General features: G+C 36.7%; 1 protein-coding gene across 1 annotated transcript in view; it reads right to left on the reverse strand.

The window, feature by feature from the left end:
* Positions 1-11,429: 11,429 nt before the first annotated feature.
* LOC120414636 (uncharacterized) overlaps positions 11,430-21,215 on the reverse strand; it is a 144,791-nt gene continuing 135,005 nt past the window's right edge. Inside the window, exon 9 of the mRNA XM_039575868.2 lies at positions 11,430-13,045. Coding sequence (XP_039431802.1) covers positions 12,713-13,045 — 333 coding nt within the window. The 3' untranslated portion in view covers positions 11,430-12,712. The remainder of the gene's footprint in view (positions 13,046-21,215) is intronic.

The following is a 21,215-nucleotide window of genomic DNA, read 5'->3' on the forward strand; positions in this document are numbered from 1 at the left end:
GCCTCATTTCGAAAAGGACAAGCCGACAGGATCATGTAACGACTTGCGATGTGTGTCAACGGCACCGCAGCGGCAACATTGTTGCCAGAAAGTCCAAGCCCGGCAAGTGCGACAATCGACCTCATTTATGGAAATGGAATTGGATTAAATTTAACCCCGTACCTGGACCACTTTTTGCCTGCGTGCTGCGTGGTCAAATGTGGGCTTTCATGGTTCGTGGTTGTTTAAATTGGATCCAATTAGGGTGCGTTGTTTTCGCTGGACAAACTTGTAATTTTAAATTGAACGTGAAGTAAAATTATAACGGCTTTATTTTGGATTGAATTTTCTCTCTGAATAAAGTGAAAGTAACGTTTGAAGGATGCATCTCTTATTTATTTTTCTGCTTGTGTGTTGCTGTTTTGGTTCGAAATCGTACTTATACAATATTTTCATAAACTTATCTTGTGTTCTAACTCGCTCCACCAACTCCATCTATTCACACAACTATAAATATGTTCACTTCACCTCACTAAAAGTACATCCACACAACTTGCGATCTCTCTATCTTCATTTAGTTCCATATCCATTCATCTCCTCTGTACATTTTGAACGTGTGTGAGTTTGTGTCGTTATGCCTATATGTGTACACGTGTCTGTTTGCCCCCTTTTTTCTCCCCAACGAAGCTTTTCGGAAAGCTTGCCCCGTTCGCCTCATAATATGTACATTCGTGTCAGCACGTTTTTCTTATTTCCTTCAAATATGTATGTATGTGATTATGCACTCTCCCGGCGGCACATTTTCCCGTGGTCAGCCCACTTCACCGACAACATCGTTCTCCCCAAGTCAGGCCCTGGGAAAAAAAAGCATGAAAAGGACGACCACCGTTTAGCGCAAAAGTTCAATTTAGAATTACGGGATGAAATGTATGCGGCTCACTTGCCATAAGTTGATGATGTAGGGGGAGGGCTCTTACCAGTTTGAATCTCAACTAAAAACTAACTTAATCCACCTATGTGGTTGATGCCTTCCTCACTTTTTACCAACAATGGATAATATGAGCGGTTTGGACACATATTTCAGATATTTTTTAGATCCACAAAAATAAGTACACAGATAAGTGATCATAACTCGAGACAGGGTACATCAATATCACTTAAGTGGTCATAACTCGAGACAGGGTTGCCAGATCTTCAATGTTGTGGACTCGTTGGAAAGGTCTCTCGATTACCTAACTAACGATGGGTCGGATGATGGATCCGGACATCGTTTACATACAGTATGTAAAAAAAGTATTTACACCCCTTGGGCACTATGCACATTTTGTGATGAAACATGTAAAAAATTTAAAGTTTGACAGGAACCTAGGACTACGTTTTGTTCAGAAACTCATGCCAAACATTTTACTACAAAAAGCTCATGAAAAGATGATTTCTATAAAAAGTTATATAACAAATACTATTACGAAAATAAAAAAGGTGCAAAAAAAGTTTGTACACCTTTCGAAAAATTTACATAAATAATGTTATTTGTTGACAAATCACCATAAATCCAGTCTCCCAACTCCAAATAGGCATCCTTGACTGATTAAAAAAATAATTTGGATTGAATATAAAGTTTACTAACTACTTAGTATAAAAGTTTATATAACTCTGGAAATTCTATAGAAAACTTATCTTAACTTAATTTTGAAATCTTCTAATTCAACTAAATGTCAATATATTACCATAGAATTGCAAAATAAACATTTGGGAGTGGGTATAACACCGTTTTGGGGGTCTTTGTATCGCTAGAATAGATTTTTCGTTGGAATTTCGTACCAACCCGGAATTACGTCGTCGGAAAATCAGCCGGCATCCGAACCGGTCCACAATTCACAAGTCAACCTATGTGGAATCGGAAAGGGCATAAAATTTCCGATCTTTTGATACCCAAACATCTAGGTTTTCTTTAAAACCTACGTTTTTAAATACCTGGGCAAATAGTAAGTTTGATCCACGAGAACAAAAATTACGAAATTCCATACATTTTTGACAGGTTGCTCAAACGAAACCATAACAACGTTTTTGCTTAGGTATTTAAAAACGTGGGTTTTATAGAAAACCTGGATGTATGGGTATCAAAAGATCGGAAATTTTATGCCCTTTCTGATGCCACATAGGTTGACTTGTGAATTGTGGACCGGTTCAGATGCCGGCGGATTTTCCGACGACGTAATTCCGGGTTGGTACGAAATTCCAACGAAAAATCTATTCTATCGATACAAATACCCCCAAAACGGTGTTATACTCACTCCAAAATGTTTATTTAGCAATTCTATGGTAATATATTGACATTTAGTTGAATTAGAAGATTTCAAAATTAAGTTAAGATAAGTTTTATATAGAATTTCCAGAGTTATATAAACTTTTATACTAAGTAGTTAGTAAACTTTATATTCAATCCAAATTATTTTTTTAATCAGTCAAAGATGCCTATTTGGAGTTGGGAGACTGGATTTATGGTGATTTGTCAACAAATAACATTATTTATGTAAATTTTTCGAAAGGTGTACAAACTTTTTTTGCACCTTTTTTATTTTCGTAATAGTATTTGTTATATAACTTTTTATAGAAATCATCTTTTCATGAGTTTTTTGTAGCAAAATGTCTGGCATGAGTTTTTGAACAAAACGTAGTACTAGGTTTCTGTCAACATTAAATTGTTTAGATGTTTCATCACAATATGTACATAGTGAACAAGGGGTGTAAATACTTTTTTTACATACTGTACATTTAAGTGAGATCCGGCTTCAAAGAAGTACATAAATATCACTTAAGTGGTCATAACTCGAGACAGGGTTGCCAGATCTTCAATGTTGTGCACTCGTTGGAAAGGTCTCTCGATTACTTAACCAACGATGGGTCGGATGATGGATCCGGACATCGTTTACATGCATTTAAGTGAGATCCGGCTTCAAAAAATACAGAAATATAGCTCAAGTGGTCATAACTCGAGACAGGGTTGCCAGATCTTCAATGTTGTGGACTCGTTGGAAAGGTCTCTCAATTACCTAACTAACGATGGGTCGGATGATGGATCCGGACATCGTTTACATGCATTTAAGTGAGATCCGGCTTCAAAAAAATACAGAAATATAGCTTAAGTGGTCATAACTCGAGACAGGGTTGCCAGATCTTCAATGTTCTGGACTCGTTGGAAAGGTCTCTCGATTACCTAACCAACGATGGGTCGGATGATGGATCCGGACATCGTTTACATGCGTATAAATGAGATCCGGCTTCAAAAAAGTATATAAATATAACTCAAGTGGTCATAACTCGAGACAGGGTTGCCAGATCTTCAATGTTGTGGACTCGTTGGAAAGGTCTCTCAATTACCTAACCAACGATGGGTCGGATGATGGATCCGGACATCGTTTACATGCATTTAAGTGAGATCCGGCTTCAAAAAAATACAGAAATATAGCTTAAGTGGTCATAACTCGAGACAGGGTTGCCAGATCTTCAATGTTGTGGACTCGTTGGAAAGGTCTCTCGATTACCTAACCAACGATGGGTCGGATGATGGATCCGGACATCGTTTACATGCGTATAAATGAGATCCGGCTTCAAAAAAGTATATAAATATAACTCAAGTGGTCATAACTCGAGACAGGGTTGCCAGATCTTCAATGTTGTGGACTCGTTGGAAAGGTCTCTCGATTACCTAACCAACGATGGGTCGGATGATGGATCCGGACATCGTTTACATACATTTAAGTGAGATCCGGCTTCAAAAAAGTACTTAAATATCACTTAAGTGGTCATAACTCGAGACAGGGTTGCCAGATCTTCAATGTTGTGGCCTCGTTGGAAAGGTCTCTCGATTACCTAACCAACGATGGGTCGGATGATGGATCCGGACATCGTTTACATGCATATAAATGAGATCCGGATATATGTGAAAACACATTTTTATACATAACTTTTGAACTACTTATCGAAACTTCAAACAATTCAATAGCGATGTATGGAACCCTAAACCAAGTCGAATGCAACTGGTTTGGTCAAAATCGGTTCAGCCAGTGCTGAGAAAACTCAGTGAGAATTTTGGTCACATACATACATACACACACACATACACACACACATACACACACACATACACACACACAGACATTTGTTCAGTTTTCGATTCTGAGTCGATATGTATACATGAAGGTGGGTCTTTGAGCTTTTAATAAAAAGTTCATTTTTAGAGCAGGATTATAGCCTTACCTCAGTGAGGAAGGCAAAAGCATTTGATATTTACAAGTTTTAGTTTTGATCATTTGGAACTTGATCAAAATGTGCCACCAAATTTGGGGGAAAGGGCTGATGCTTCAGAAGAAATTTATTAAATCGTGCAAAATAGAACATATTTAGTAATACAACCAGGGTTTAAATTAATTCTGAAAGCTCGGTGGCCATTCATATCAAAAACACAATAGGTTGTGATAATCTAAATTTTGAATTAAAAAAGAAATGTTCGGCAGTGCCGCGCTGGGAAAATATTCGACTCATGCAAAGAAAAATCTGCTTTTTGCGGAAAAAACGGAATCGACGTAACACCTTATAATGTGGCCCTCTTAAACCTTGCGGTTTCGTCTACGGATCCACAGGCGTGTATCGTTCTTTTTGCGACAAGACTCCGCCTCCCGGGTCTCCTAAGTGTTAAGGTATGGCAAGAGGAGAGGGCGCCGAACACCTATATTTACACTTAGAATTTTATGAGTCCGCCTCGGGATTCGAACCGGCGACCTCTGGGTTGTAAGTCCAGTGCGCGGTCCGATTGATCCACACAGGCTTCTTTTGCACTTTGCTGCCTAAACTACGAACATACCCTGTCATTCTATAAAGACAAAATGCTGAATAGTTCATTGCAGCTCTCATCGAATGCTAAAAAGTGTATTACAGCATCATTGATTGTTGAACGGTTCGCTCTTGTACCAGAAAGTAATGATTTTCACTGTTAGGGTATTTAAATTGGCTAAACACTAGAGTGTAACAAAAATGATTTGGGCCAACTTTTTGAAAAAGAGAAATCTTTGAAGACCCAAGCTTCAGGTTGCTGAAACTTTAATGTTATATATACCAAAACTTGCTCAAAAATCTGACCTAGTGATGATTAAAGAAAATGCATTTTTGGGCAAAATGCCACAAAAATTGTTTTTTTATGTCTTTTAACGGGTTGAATTCAAATTAAAACAAACCAAATGCAAAGTCTAACAGTTTTACTGAAAACTTCTATTCATTGTATTTTTTAATTAAAAGAAAAGTTCTCTAAAACTCGTTGCAAAACATGATTCTTTTTCCAAAAAGGTTCAGCTGAGTACCTAATTTTCAGATATCAAAAATTAGAAAAAGGACTCTTCAGAACAAAGATGAAGGTAATAGTAATAGTAGTTTTATTTGGCAACGATATCCTGTTGGTTAGATTTTTTATCAGGGCAAGGATGGAAACTGTTTAGAGTTAAGAAGGCGAAACAAAATTGTTCGGTTATTCAAATGTTCAGTGCTTCCCGGGAATGTTATGCGTTTTCAAGTTGTAAACTACTAGATGAAATGAATTTATTATTTTCAAGCTGAAAAAAAACAGCTACGTAATCAATGGTTTTGAAATAAAATGGGAATTTGTTGATTTAAAAAAATTAAATACATCTGATAATTTCTGTAAATTAAAAAAAAATCTATAAAATTTCTTTAAGAATCTTTGAATGTTGTTTATTTTCTCGTTCCTGAGATATCTGTTTATTTGTCCTAGTTTTGAACATACTATTTTCAAACAAATTATTATTTTCTTAATATTAACTCTAGTCAGACTCAAAAATAATTTTCATAAACAATAAAATTTAAGAATCACCCAATCAACATTAATTTGTAAATGAAAATACTTATCTCAGAAAGTAATGGACTAACAATGGAGCAATACTCTATGAAATCGGCCGATTTGAACTTTTTTTATTTTTTGATGTTTTTTCAATATTACACCCTTTTAAAATGTTAGTCTTCCTTAAAAATTGTAAAGTATTGTTTTTGAAAACATCGCAAAATTATACGAATGTTTTATTTTTTAACATTAAAAATCCTTGTACACAGCAAAAAATCCGATGGTAAAATCGCATGCAAAAGCATGCACATCACCTTTGTGAGCAAAAGCATGTAATATTGTATGAGAAAACGTGTACATATAAAGCATGTACAAAAGAAAAACAAATACATTTTGCAAACCCCAAAAATAACAATCAAACTGGTGAGAGTCACATCCAGATTACCAAGTCCGCGCCCCAACCGTCTCGGCTATCTCACCGTCTTGTAAAATCTGTGTTCTACGCCGATGTACCAGTAGGTTTCCCGTACGTCGTATACTGAATTAACTGTATACAATGTATGGGGAACGTACAGCTACACCGGTGTTGATTCAACTAAATTCTCAGTGGCGAGATAGCCGAGATGGTTGGGGCGCGGAATTGGTAATCTGGATATGGCTCTCACCAGATTGATGTTATTTTTGAGGTGTGCAAAATTTAATTTTTTTTTGTACATGCTTTTTGTGTACACGTTTTCTCATACAATATTACATGCTTTTGCTCACAAAGGTGATGTGCATGCTTTTGCATGCGATTTTACACAGAAATTTTTACTGTGTATTTCGGCAACCAGGGGTCAAATCTTCAATGTATCTTAGGAAATTTTACAGAAAAGTTTCTGAAGGTTATTTAGTTAGTATGTGTGAACCAATGACATAAATAACATTGGTAATAGGAAAAGCCCCCACAAAGTTTGAGCCAAATAAAAAAAATCATTTCCGAATTTGGTATAGATGTTAAAAAAATATTTAGAAAAATTTAATTTTACGACTACAATTTCAAAAAGCCAAAATAGTCTCACTTTTAAACTAGATTTTTTTTTTAAATTATTCCATTTAGTCAAAATAAATTTTTAACGTGATTACTTTTTTATTAAACTTGCTGGTCTTTGGTCCTTTTCAGATAACTCTGTAAGTTACTTCTTCCATAACTGTTTATTCCGTCAACACAATTGTAAATTTTCCAGATTGATTGCATTTTGAATCATTGCTATTTTGAACAGTAAGTCCGCAACGTAAATCTGGCTGAGCCTTTTTGACGGGGATGATGCTGGCGAGATTGGGAGACCATCACGACGAGAAAAGTCCTATCACGAGAGAGGAGGAGGTTTCTGCTGAGAGGATTGAGATGTTGTGAGTTTGAAACCATTCAATGGTTGGTCTGAATGACTGGAATGAGAGGTTTATTTTTTTCTAGAAAGCTAGAGGAAATAGAAGATCTAATCCAGGAAAAAGAGTGGTTCGTTTAGGCTTTTTTTTTCTACTTTTTGCTGGTTCTGTTGAGGTTTTCAAAACGATATGACAGATTTTTTGTGTGTTTTTGTTGTTGATGGTTTTGTAGGGATTTCCTGCGTCAAAAGTGTCACACACGATTTTTGTGGTAGCTTGTTTGCTCAAACGTAGTGGGTTTGATTGTATGAAGTGAGTTGTAAAATTAGACTGGTTCAAGAAGTTTGAATCATTAAAAAGTCGGTAAGGGCATCTTTGTTATTAAAAATGAAAAATGCTTCACCGTTTTTCTTAAATTTCCCAAAACTTCAATGAACCAGTCTAATGTCGGTGTGTAAATGTTGTTACAAGGATCAATGGTGGAAAATTGAATATTGTTTTTTGTTTGCCCTTCTGCGTGATCCCGTGGTTGTGTGTTTGTGTACGACTCCTGTGCCCTGTCGGGCGGAAACTTTCTCTGTAGGTCACGGGTCGTTCGGTTTCCGTGAATATTTTATCGCGCGATACCTTTTTTTTGCTGCTTGTTCAAGCATAACAGTTCAACTCTACACCATTTTGTGCTGCCTTAGTCGGTTTTTGGTTGGTTTTCCAACTGTCAGATGTTCGACGTTTTTTTGCGTCCTGTTTTTGGTCGACATCTGCAGTGTGTGTGTGTGTGTAAGTAGTTTTGTTTTTTTGTGTGTGCTGGTGTGCGGCATTAAAAATCGTTTCCCATTTGTTCGCATCTGATCTGTAAATATTTTTCTACTGAAACACTTCATCACTTTTCGATTTTTTCTTCTGTGTTGGTTATGCTGAACTTTTTTTTTATTTTTAGTTGTTTAGCTCAATCGGTTTCGGTACAAAAAAGTGTTCTACTATATGTACAAAATCGCACACTCGCCTATCGCACGGCGTTCTTGGTCAAAGCCATTAGCTTCGGGATCGTTTCTCTGTGAAAATATGTACCACATTTTTTTCGAATTTTGCTCAACAACGATTTCAAATTTAATTTCTGTATGGAGCAATTCCAGCTCAAATCAGGAATTTTTGTGGAACTTTTGTACCCGACCCTCTCCGATTTCAATGAAACTCTGTAGACATGTTATCCTAGGCCTATATAAGCCATATTTATGTATATGGAGCCAATAGTACTCGAAAATAACATTTGAGAAGGGCGTAAGGTATTTAAATATTTTTGTATTTAGGTAATTCTCTACCAACTCACACGAAATCGGGAAAAGTTGCCCCGACCCCTCTTCGATTTGCGTGAAACTTTGTCCTAAGGGGTAACTTTTGTCCCTGATCACGAATCCGAGGTCCGTTTTTTGATATCTCGTGACGGAGGGGCGGTACGACCCCTTCCATTTTTGCACATGCGAAAAAAGAGGTGTTTTTCAATAATTTGCAGCCTGAAACGGTGATGAGATAGAAATTTGGTGTCAAAGGGACTTTTATGTAAAATTAGACGCCCGATTTGATGGCGTACTCAGAATTCCGAAAAAACGTATTTTTCATCGAAAAAAACACTAAAAAAGTTTTAAAAATTCTCCCATTTTCCGTTACTTGACTGTAAAAAATTTTGGAACATGTCATTTTATGGGAAATTTAATGTACTTTTTGAATCTACATTGTCCCAGAAGGGTCATTTTTTCATTTAGAACAAAATTTTTCATTTTAAAATTTCGTGTTTTTTCTAACTTTGCAGGGTTATTTTTTAGAGTGTAACAATGTTCTACAAAGTTGTAGAGCAGACAATTACAAAAATTTTGATATACAGACATAAGGGGTTTGCTTATAAACATCACAAGTTATCTCGATTTTACGAAAAAAAGTTTTGAAAAAGTTACTTTTTGCGTTTCTCTTTGTTTCGTCGTCCGTGTCTGTCGCGGGTGACCATGAACGGCCATGATCGATGACGACCAACTTTTTTAAAACTTTTTTTCGTAAAATCGTGATAACTTGTGATGTTTATAAGCAAACCCCTTATGTATATATATCAAAATTTTTGTAATTGTCTGCTCTACAACTTTGTAGAACATTGTAACACTCTAAAAAATAACCCTGCAAAGTTAGAAAAAACACGAAATTTTAAAATGAAAAATTTTGTTCAAAATGAAAAAATGACCCTTCTGGGACAATGTAGATTCGAAAAGTACATTAAATTTCCCATAAAATGACATGTTCCAAAATTTTTTACAGTCGAGTAACGGAAAATGGGAGAATTTTTAAAACTTTTTTAGTGTTTTTTTCGATGAAAAATACGTTTTTTCGGAATTCTGAGTACGCCATCAAATCGGGCGTCTAATTTTACATAAAAGTCCCTTTGACACCAAATTTCTATCTCATCACCGTTTCAGGCTGCAAATTATTGAAAAACACCTCTTTTTTCGCATGTGCAAAAATGGAAGGGGTCGTACCGCCCCTCCGTCACGAGATATCAAAAAACGGACCTCGGATTCGTGATCAGGGACAAAAGTTACCCCTTAGGACAAAGTTTCACGCAAATCGAAGAGGGGTCGGGGCAACTGCTGTGTGAGTTGGCGGAGAATTACCCATTTTGCAATTTAAAAATTATTGTATCTCGAAGCCGTTGCATCGTCAAACTTGTAGGAAATTGGACGGAATTTCTGAAAAAAAAAATACACTGAAACAAAAATACACGCCACTTTTATGAGATTTTTCAGTTTTAAAGTATAAAAGTTAAATTTGATGGTGATGTCACGATTTTTTTCGCTCAAAATTTTTGAGGAAAAAACCTAAAATGTTACAAAAAGACTTCCCATAAGTCCTATTTCCCATAAGTTTGACTTTGACAGCATTTCAATTAAATATATGGGCTTACAGATATAAGTTTAATTACATTGCTCATAACTGTAAATAGAATATTTTTTCAGTGTGGTAGAAACCTGGATAGTAAATAAGCTTACGTAAATAATAAGACAAGTCAAATTGAAAAACTGTAAACTTATGGGAAATGGGACGAGCTTTCCGGTAAAAATATTTACGAGACAGAAAAACCAATCTGTCATATAGAAATTGCCAAAAACCCCCAAAAACCTATTTTTTTCAACATTTTTATTTTGAAAACCGCTGTATCTTCCCAAGGATAGGACTTAGGGCAATGGTCAATTTGGAGACTTTTATGTAAAATTGTCTGGGGAATCGATTCCCACTATCGATTCTGAAAAATTTTGAAGTTTAGACCACTTTTCAAAAAAAAAAACATTGTAGTAAATGATTTTTGTATTTTTTTAGGAGAGGCATTGCATTTTTCGTGAGTCTTTTTGTAACATTTTAGGCTATTTCCTCAAAAATTTTGAGCGAAAAAAATCGTGACATCACCATAAAATTTAACTTTTTAACAAATAAACTGAAAAATCTCATAGAAGTGGCGTGTATTTTTGTTTCAGTGTATTTTTTTTTCAGAAAGTCCGTCCAATTTCTGACAAGATAGTCTTTGACCACTTTTTGATACGATGCAATGGCTTCGAGATACAGTAATTTTTAAATTGCAAAATACAAATATATTGAAATACCTTACGCCCTTCTCAAATGTTATTTTCGAGTACTATTGGCTCCATATACACAAAAATGGCTTATATAGGCCTAGGATAACATGTCTACAAAGTTTCATTGAAATCGGAGAGGGTCGGGTACAAAAGTTCCACAAAAAATCATGATTTGAGCTGGAATTGCTCTATGTCAAAATGAAATGGGTAATTCTCCGCCAACAAATTACAAATTACCAACAAATGACAAATTTTAGTCCACCCCGACACCTCTTCGATTTGCGTGAATCTTTGTCCTAAGGGGTAACTTTTGTCCCTGATCACGAATCTGAGGTCCGTTTTTTTATATCTCGTGACGAAGGGGCGGTACGACCTCTTCAATTTTTCAATTTTATGACCGAATTGATGGCGTGCTCAGAATTCCGAAAAATCGTATTTCTTATTAAAAAAAAACACTTAAAAAAGTTTTAAAAATTCTGACATTTTCCGTTAGTCGATTGCAAATAAATTTGAACATATCATTTCAAGGGAAATTCAATGTACTTTTCGAATCTACATTGACCCAGAAATGTTATTTTTTCTTTAGAACATTTTTTTTCATTTTAGAATTTCGTGTTTTTCTAACTTTGCAGGATTATTTTTTAGAGTGTAACAATTTGGTTTATGGTCACCCGCGACAGACACGGACGACGAAACAAAGAGAAACGCAAAAAGTAACTTTTTTGATGTTTTTAAGCAAACCCCTTATGTTTATATTTTTTGTAATTGTCTGCTCAACAACAATGTAGAACATTGTTACACTCTAAAAAAATAACCCTGCAAAGTTACAAAAAACACAAAACTTTAAAATGAAAAAAAAAAAAAATGTTCTGAATGAAAAAATGACAGTGTTGGGTCAATGTTGATTCAAAAACTTAATTTCCGGCTATTTTGAATTCAGAAAATTTATTTGCTTTTGGTAGTTGCTTGAAAGTGTTTGAAAGCAAACTATCAAGCATTTTGGGAGATTCTTGAAAAAAATAAATAAAACATATCAATTGCACGATTTCACAGAGAACGTCCCAGCATCAATGGTTCCTTTGACGACCGTCTCCGGTTTTGGCCCTGCCCTGCCAGACTAACTCTCTGTGCCCGTGTGCTGCAGTCTCGGAGGGTTCCGTCGCTTTCAGTAATCCGTATCCGGCAGCACACGGACACGATACTACGTCCCTCGCTGCGTCAAATATATGTGTATGTGTCTGTATTTGTATATAAGTCACTTTAGTGATGTGTTTTTGTTGAGTTACGCTACGTTTTTTTGCTCTCTTTTATTCGTTCGTTCATCCTCTCAAACGTAAAGTTTTTCCCAAAAATCGGATTCAAATCAAATTTCAGATACCTGCATTCTCCGGGTTACCGCAAACCCCCGGAAACGACCGGTCGTCGAAGGTTGGACATTCTCGATGTTCGCTGTACAACTAGCCGGTCCAAAACGAGGACACCACACCGGATAACACAGGTAACGCACTCGCTCAAACCATACCAACTACAGGGTGACTGTTCTACGAGAGTGAGTCATTTCATCGAATGGGTTATTTGGTTGAATTGATCACTCAAACATTGAAAGTCATTTAATTTTTACTGGAAATACTGAATTTTCAGTGAAATGACCTTTTCGATCAAATAACCCAGTCTGAACAACACAAAATCAACCGAGTTCTGTAACTATTCTTTTCGGACCAGCTGTTCGAAACAAATCGGTGAAACGACCCATACTCGGCCGTTTTACCGAAATTTGTTATCATCACTCTTCAAAACAGTTTTATGAGGAAATACAGAAAAAAAAAGTTATTTGGTTAACTCATCGTTCGATGAAACGACCCAAACACAATCCTAACGCGGGGAATAAAACAGGGTCAATTTATTATGTTCGATGGACCCGCTTCAGCAGTTCACCCCCGTCCCCGTCCAGGTCAACCCGCAACGGTTGATGATGGTGGTGCTTGTAGTGGTGACTCTTCTTTCCCGGACGTCGACGATGCTGATGATGGTGATGATGCTGGTACTGGTGGTGGTGCACGTGCTGGTCGTACAGCATCCCTGGAGCGCCATCATCAACCTTTTCCGTTTGTGTCCGCCGTGGTACTGCCGCCGGTTCCGGGACCACCGATAACGGCAAACCGTGCGACGGAACAGCACCGGACTCGGATTGGCCGTCCTGGGGGTCGGCCTTCTTTCTGGGGTGGCAGTTTTTGCTCTGTTTGAAGGAAGATAGCGTGTGGAGGGGAAAAAAAGGTTATAACAAATGTCGAGGGTTAGAATAGAGTTATGCTTGATTTTATTTTTAGAAATGGTGGTTTTATGCAATGCAGTGGTTGTTTGGGGATTTGCACCGATGTAGGGAGAGAGAGAGAGTCTAAAATGTTACGGTAGGCCCGGAGAGTTAATCTTGTTTCCGGTAAAGTGAAAAAGGGACGGTTGCAACTTTCCGACTCTGCATGACGAACCACATCAGAAAGATTTTGCATTTTTTATTCGTGGTCAGGTTGATGCAACTAATCCTGTTTGGAATTTGGGAGAACCACAACGGGAAACGACATTATCTCTAAAAAGATTTATTAGAATTTTGAATAATGAATGAAGCCCTTTTCCATTTTCAATTGAATATTTGATTTGAGCTCCTGGTCTCAAATTGCGAAGGAATCAATGAAATGTTTCAATCCAATCGAGTCACATTTGTATCAACTTAATTCACTTCCAAGTTTGACCTACATTTCTGTAATATCTCGTATTTATTTCGCTCTCCAACTTTGCGAGTCTCAAATTTGTCCACAGACAGTCCCAAATATAGCCTGATCGCTCCTCAGGTGACAAACTTTTCCAATTCATCACTTACGCCAACGACTCCTCCACCGCCAAGCCGACAAACCCACGAGAGAAATCGCACGAAACACTCCAAGGGACGTCCCTCTTCCGACGTGCGTAACTTAATCTGCCACCAACGCGGTAATAAAGCTGAAAAATGTTGGAACGTGGCGGCGACTGCCATTACCGGGGGAATGTCATAAATTCGCACCTGACGGCGGGAACAATCGGTGTGTAACGACGAGACAGCTTTCCGGAGTAGCACTGATTTCCGGGAAAAATGCTTTAAGGAGGTTGGCTCGGTGACAGCTGTTTTTACTTATGGGTAATTTTTCAATGTTGGTTTGTACTCAATCATGATCAGAATTATAATTTTTCTTCTCTTTTTCAGATAAAAAAAAACAAAATGATTTTTAGTGAAATATAAATCTCAATGTAAGAATTTAAATCATCCAGCATTGAAAATTACCTCAAACAACCTAAAATCACCAGCGTTTGTTTGTCCATATATGAGATGAACTCATGCCAAATATGAGCCATATATGACAAAGGGAAGTGGGGTAAAACGGGCTTTGAAGTTTGAGATCAAAAAACATGATTTCCCGAGTAATCCGAATATATAAAAAATTTGCCCAAAAAGTGCCGTCTTGCTGGCCTACAGGGCAAAAGTTAACGTTGTAAAAAGTTTGTTACAGAAAAATCGTAAATCTATAAGAAAAACTGCGATTGGCCAAACAAACGCTGACAGTTTCATCCAAATCGGAGCACCTCGATACGACCTCTAGAACAAACCGAGCTAAATCTAATTACATACATTTTTATCAATGAAACTTAACTTCAACCTCGTAAGATATTTTTAGTCTTAACTTAAGTACCTTTTCAAATGCAAAATAAAAATTTATTTATTTATTCTTTCGTTTATTCTTTCAAACACTGAAACTGCTCTGAATATAACTTCCTTAAATCTGAATTGATAAGTTTTAAAAAGGATGGATTGTATCTACCATATATATTTCTGAAAGTTTGATTTTCTGAAACACCCTCACCAACCTGATTTTCAATTAAGCCAGAGACTCCAACGCTCCAATTTTGCGATAGTAGTTAAACAGTTTACGTAGTAATTAGTCTGAAAAACACGTTTTGGTTTTGTATGAAAGTAAACGAAATATAAAAAATGAGATTCAGATGATTTTAAAAATCATTCGGCCCTGTTTATTTTTTTTTAATTGTAATCGATAAGAATTTTAAAGCGATCAAATATGTACTCAGCATATATCAGCATTAATTTGGCTTATTAGGGAAAATTGTTAAAATTTTAGTTTACAGACTCGCAAACTGCTTTGCGCCTTAAATATTTTCGATTAAATTTTAATATTAAAAAAATAGTATTTTATTGACCTCTAACTTGAAATCAAACAACATTAAAAAAAATAATTGAATTGTTCATCATAAACCGGCATCTGGAGCAAATCAGAACAAAAGTAACGAATTAAGATAACTGTTTAAGCTATTTTTTTAAATAATGTCCTGATTGTTTTGATTGATTTCGATTACAACAGGAACAGAACAATACAATTAGTACAACGATTTCCAAATTTATTGCCTTCAAATCTCCTGTACCTATTCAGACTGCAGTCCCTATTAACCACAGTTGGCGGTAGTGATTCAAAGATAATTTTCAAAATATTTTTTAAATATAAAACATTAAATTCTGAACTTATTCAAAGTTTTACATTGTGTGGTTTTATTTTATTTGTTTTCGTTTCAGGTTTTTTTAAGTTTTAATGACATTTTTCAAGTTTATGTAGTCATGTTCGATATATAAAAAATAGAAGAAATATGTATATTAAAATTGTGGTTCATTGAAATTTTATAGCACATCAATGATCAAATAACATGTTTTGATGTGTTTTGAACTATCTAAAGACTGCTGTACTAATTCAGATTAAAGTGTAGTTTATCATCAAATAAAAATATTGAGGTAATTCTCTGATTAAAGCTTAAAATTTATTGAAGACAAAGATTTTATGACTGCTTCAAAATAAGTTCTGTGATCCCTGGAATTCTCGGGATTCAAATAATATTTTTCCCGTATCCCGGAAAATTCAAAACCCGGGAAAATTTTAAGCCCTAGGTAAAACAAATTTCCATATAATAATAATAATTAGAGAACCTTATTTGATTTTATTCATTTCAATCTACATGAAAATACATTTGTATGTATTTTTACAGTTTTTAAATGTGGTTTTTGTGAAAATCTACGAAAGTTACCCTTTTTTTACCAGCATAACACGGCGTAGGTCAAACAAAAAAAAATATGACTCTTATTATTTTTCCAATTTTAAGCCAAATCGATGAACTTTAATAAAAAAAATTACTTTCATATGGAAATTATGTTTTTTTCAAAACATCTTTTATATTTTATTCATTTTACAACTTTTAAGCTATTGGGAAATTTTGTCGACGAGTAACGATTCAAAATAGAAATCTAATGTAACATTTTTTTATTGCGTCGGTTTTCAAATAAGATCATTAGTTGCTGAAAAAGAGTGGGTGAGATTTAGAAAAAAATCTATACTTTTTATGAAAATTTAGAAAACTTATTATGTTTTGGATGAAATCAACCTTAAAGTGGCTAGAGAGTAGTGCGGTGCCTGTGTGGACGCGCAGTCCTGTTTTTTCGTGTTATTTTCCATCTCTTTTGTGTCGCTATTTGTGTACATGGGGTGATTGGATTTCTTCTGATTCGTGTTGTTTTCATCTCTTTTGTGTCGTTGTTTGTGTGCATGGGGTGATTGGTCTTCTTCTTCTTCTTTTTTTCTTTATTTTTAGTTCGCGCGTTCGTTGGCCAATGAGTTTATTTTTGTCCTCTTTACATAGTTTTCGATAGAAACGATCCGAATTCTTTTTTTTTTCGAGACAAGCAAGTCGTATTGCTGGATTAAGTCCTTTCTATATCATCGATGATCGGAAGGCACGCCGACGAATATGTTTTAAGGCTAATGATATAAAATCATTTTAATGAATAAAGCCCTTCTTACATCACCGTTGATCGGAAGGCACGCCGACGAAGAATTTCTGGAGGATCGCGGTCGAATTGATACTATATTTAAAATTCTAGATAGCTATCTTTCGGATTCGATTGTGAGTAGCGGGACTTCGCGGTTACTATGCAACGTATTTTTTGGAGTCTTTTTATATTTTAAATTTATAAGTCCTTCTTTTATCATCGTTGATAGGAAGGCACGCCGCCGGTTAAGTTCGTTTAAGTTATTGTTTTAATTTCATTACAATCGGTTACGTGGTGTCCTGTTTTCTTTTCGTTTATATTCGTTGATCGTAATAATTTATTCCAACTGGCAGCTTTAGTATTAACTCATCTACTATTTTTGACATTTGCTCACGTTATCTTAATTGTACCAACAGTAAAAATATACTGATAAGTCCAGCCCATAGCACTACCGCTCGGTTGGCACGCGTTCGATTAAAACAAACTTTTTAAATAATCAATTATTTATCTTTCCGCAGCCGGCTGCCTAAGATTTAAAATTTCAACCGATAAACAAAATGCTCATGGTCACATCACTGCCACTCGTGAATCCTGACCTCATACCCATCTACTAACCCCCTCAAAACTCATGTGATACTTTGTCGGAGAAGCAGTCGATTGGGCGGTCTCTATCACTCAAGTATCGGACTAACATTCCCATCCACTTCCCCGTGACTCTACCACTGGTCGTGGCCGGCGCCGGTATTGATCAGCATGATAGGGGCCTTTGAGAAGTTGCGAAGCGAGGAAAGATAGCACCCACTTATCTTCCACGGCTCGTGGATGTAACTTCTGGAGGTCCTGGTCAATAACGGAGTAGCAACTGCGGGTGGGCACCTATGCTTATGCTTATGCTTATGCTAAATCAACCTTAAAGTGGCTAGATCTTGAAAACGGCGCAAATTTGATGATAGACTATAAATGGATGTCCAACAAGCATATTTAAACTGTTCGATAGCTTTTGTTGATGGTGGCTTGAGAAACCCAAACACATTTTATCGTCATCGGTATGCTACTTCAACATTGCGACGATGTTCTGCATTTTGATTTACAAAAAAAAGTTAATTTTGAAAATTAATGGCACATTTTGAAATTTTATTCTAGCTATCATTTTCCTAAACGAAAATGCCTGGTTGAACTTGAGTCTCATTCCTAAAAATAGAAACAAAGTGCTCTCAGAAAAAAATGGCTAGAACAAAAAGCATAAACTTTTTTACGAGACGCCTCCGGAACGGAGACAATGTTATGTAAATAATTAAGTGGAATGCCATTTGACGTTCGCCGGCGTCGCCTTTTCCCGTTTTGCGATAAAGTCAGCCGGAGTAGAACGAATAAAAGACGAGGAAAAGTCACTCGGCTAAACCACAGTCGAGGCTTAGTGTGTATCTGTGAGGTAAGTGAAAATTCCCGACAACTTTTCTCCTCTCAGTTTACACCATTAATGGGGGTGACATACCTTCAGGGGCTGGTGGGGAAGGGTAGGTGAAGCAGATAAAGGAGAGCTCCATCACCCGAAGCAGGGGTTAATTCACAAAAGTGTCAGACGACCGAGATAAATTAAGGGCAAAGGATTCGTCGGAGACGGCTGCCGGGCTGAGATTTTCAACGTAATTAAGGTGAATGCTGCGCAAATCTCTTCATTATGTGTAAAACCATGAATGGTAGGAAGAAGCTGGGGAACCATTGGGGATAAATTAAACTGTCAATCGTGGAAGGATGGATGGATGGGTGATCAGATGAAGAAATCGAAGTTCAGGATCAAATTGTTGTGTTTTAATTTGTGTTAATTTACCCACAAATTAATGTTGTAAGATAATCTTTACTATTGAAAACTGTCTTGTGATTTAAAAGAAATATTACAACAAGATTTATAACAAGACGTAATCGAAGAATCTTTATATAAAGCATTCTGCTTGTTTTTGGTATTTTTTTGTATAACAATTACCAAACTATTACCAATCAAGAAAAGGGTTCTTACTGCATCCCTGGCCAAAAAACGAACTCTAACCTGGCACCAGGAATGTAACAGTTACACCCAACAAGAGCTGGCAATAATATGCCACGCCACAGGTTTGCGCCGAGTGGCACAGGAAGTCACTCTCCTCCATTCCCGTTCACCCTTCACGACGTCCCCGCGTGTAACCCAACGGAATCAAATCCTTTCCGCAAAAATTTCTATTACCCGTGTAACAACGTACATTGAGCTGGGCGGCTTTCGTTCCTGATTCAGGTCCATAAAAATACCGCACACATGATACTTCCCATTTCCACCACGATTTTCCGAACAATTCCAGCTGATTGTACTACACTCATGGAGTGGAGTTCCGGTCCTTGGAATACCATGTTTCAAGTCGTGCTCGTGAGCTGGGGTGTTTGCGACGGAAATGAGGTTTTTATTCGGGTGGCAGCCAGGTTCATTCTTTATGCAATTTACGACTACGACCTTTTCCTGCACACGGAATGTTTACGGTTTCTAATCCGGGGGCCTCCGGTATGCCTTGCGTGGAATTACTCGGAATTTGTCTAATGAACTGGAGGGAATGTGTCGACTCTTAACAGCAGACATCTTCGTTAGAAGGTCGGTCGTCCCGTAAGCAATGAAGATGCTATTTTTAATACCTTCAACTACTGCACCGGAAACTAATCTGTGTGTGATAAGAGGATGAAATTGGAGCCGGTAGCTTGTCGTCAAAGCTGTGTTGTTTTACTGACCAACGAGTCGGGAGCCCTTCAAAGTCCACAAACCCTCTTCAGCAAAGCCAATAACAAGTCATGTTGGATAAGGAGGAATCCTTGCGGTCCAGTAGAGCATGACACATTTTCCCACAAACGGAACCATACTCGTTGGTAAGAATGTCGTTATGCTATAGGGAGGTCTCACGTTTCACAAACATCAAAGCAAAATCTCTAGATTAAAAAAAGAGAAAATAATCCTATCCCTTCTATAAATAAATTCAAACAAAAAAAAATAACGTCGGCGTGCCTTCCAAGCAACGATGGTATGGAAAGGTCTAGGAATCCCAGAAAGCTTAGTACACGAGAGCACACCGGCAACGAGGCTCTGGAAGGCATCATCCCCAATCAGCCATTTGGCGGCCATGTTTGTTTTAGAAAAAAAAAAACATTCAAATCTTGATTCAGACTGTTTCAATCAAAAAAAGATTTTCTTTGTGTTGTTTGTAGGAGCATTTTACAAGTAGTGATTATTTTTTTCATTTCACTTTACTATTTCTGGAATTTAGAACCATCATTGACAGTCATTGCCCCAAAAGTGAAGGACACCACCTTCTTGCACCGTTGGAAATTACATTTCCTACAAGAAGCTCACACTTGGACAGTTTTGGGCGAGACCTGCGCCAACTGTTGCCAAAATCCTGAAGCGATGTTATCCCCATACATTTTAGCGATTTTCCCCATAAAACGATAAAAGCGACCCCTTAACCTTTACCGATTTGGCTTAAAATTGACACAGTTACTAATTATTGCCTGAAGAATCGATCCAGGGGATATCTTTTCTGATTTTCCATAATTTTAATTTTTTTGTCACTCTAATGTATAATAATTTAAAATTTATTTCAACTTTGTATACAATAATAGTTTATGCAACAAGTTGCAAAAAAAAAAAGAATTTTTCAGCACGAGTCGTACATTTATCCAACGAGGTTCACCGAGTTGGATAAATACGAAGAGTGCTGAAAAAATCAAGTTTTGCAACGAGTTCCATACAACATTTTTTGCAATTCCAAAAAAACACACACTGAGTGAAATTTTATGTCAAATTTTCGTGTATTTTGTCAATAAATCGTTTAAATCAAAAAAATGTTGAAAAGTGTTACTTTTCGGAACAAGTGCTGAAAAGTTCATCTTTTCAGCACCCATTTGAGTGCTGAAAAGTAGAACTTTTCAACATTTATTTTGAAAAGTGTTGCTATTCGATTCTGTTATTTTTGGTACAAAAAAGTAGGCTCTTTCATCGTTCAAGAATGACAGGAAAAGTAAATAGTTTTACGACGAAATTGCTATTATGGTGTGCCTTTTGTTTCGCATTTTTGTCGTGAAGTGTGCGCTTCGGGGAGAAGATTACCCTCCGAAAATGCAGCGTCATCAGTGCATAATTGGCAAAGGGAGCGCGTGGTCGTAAAAAATATTCGGAGTGAAAAGTGATTTTTTTGTGTGTGCCTTTTGTTTCGCATTTTTGTCGTGAAGTGTGCGCTTCGAGGAGAAGATTACCCTCCGAAAATGCAGCGTCATCAGTGCATAATTGGCAAAGGGAGCGCGTGGTCGTAAAAAAAAATCGGAGTGAAAAGTAATTTTTTTTTTGTGTGTGCCTTTTGTTTCGCATTTTTATCGTGAATTGTGATATAGTTTTCGATAAAAACGATCCGAGTTCGTTAGGTTTATCGCGTAACAAAATTATTTTGATTCATCAAGAACGTCGTGTGGTGCGCAAGTCTTTTTTTGTGTTGAAAAGACCTTCCCATAGCTCTGTAGATCGGAGGGCTCGACGTCGGTT

This window comes from Culex pipiens, chromosome 3 (assembly GCF_016801865.2).
Source record: "Culex pipiens pallens isolate TS chromosome 3, TS_CPP_V2, whole genome shotgun sequence".
Lineage (NCBI taxonomy): Eukaryota > Metazoa > Arthropoda > Insecta > Diptera > Culicidae > Culex > Culex pipiens.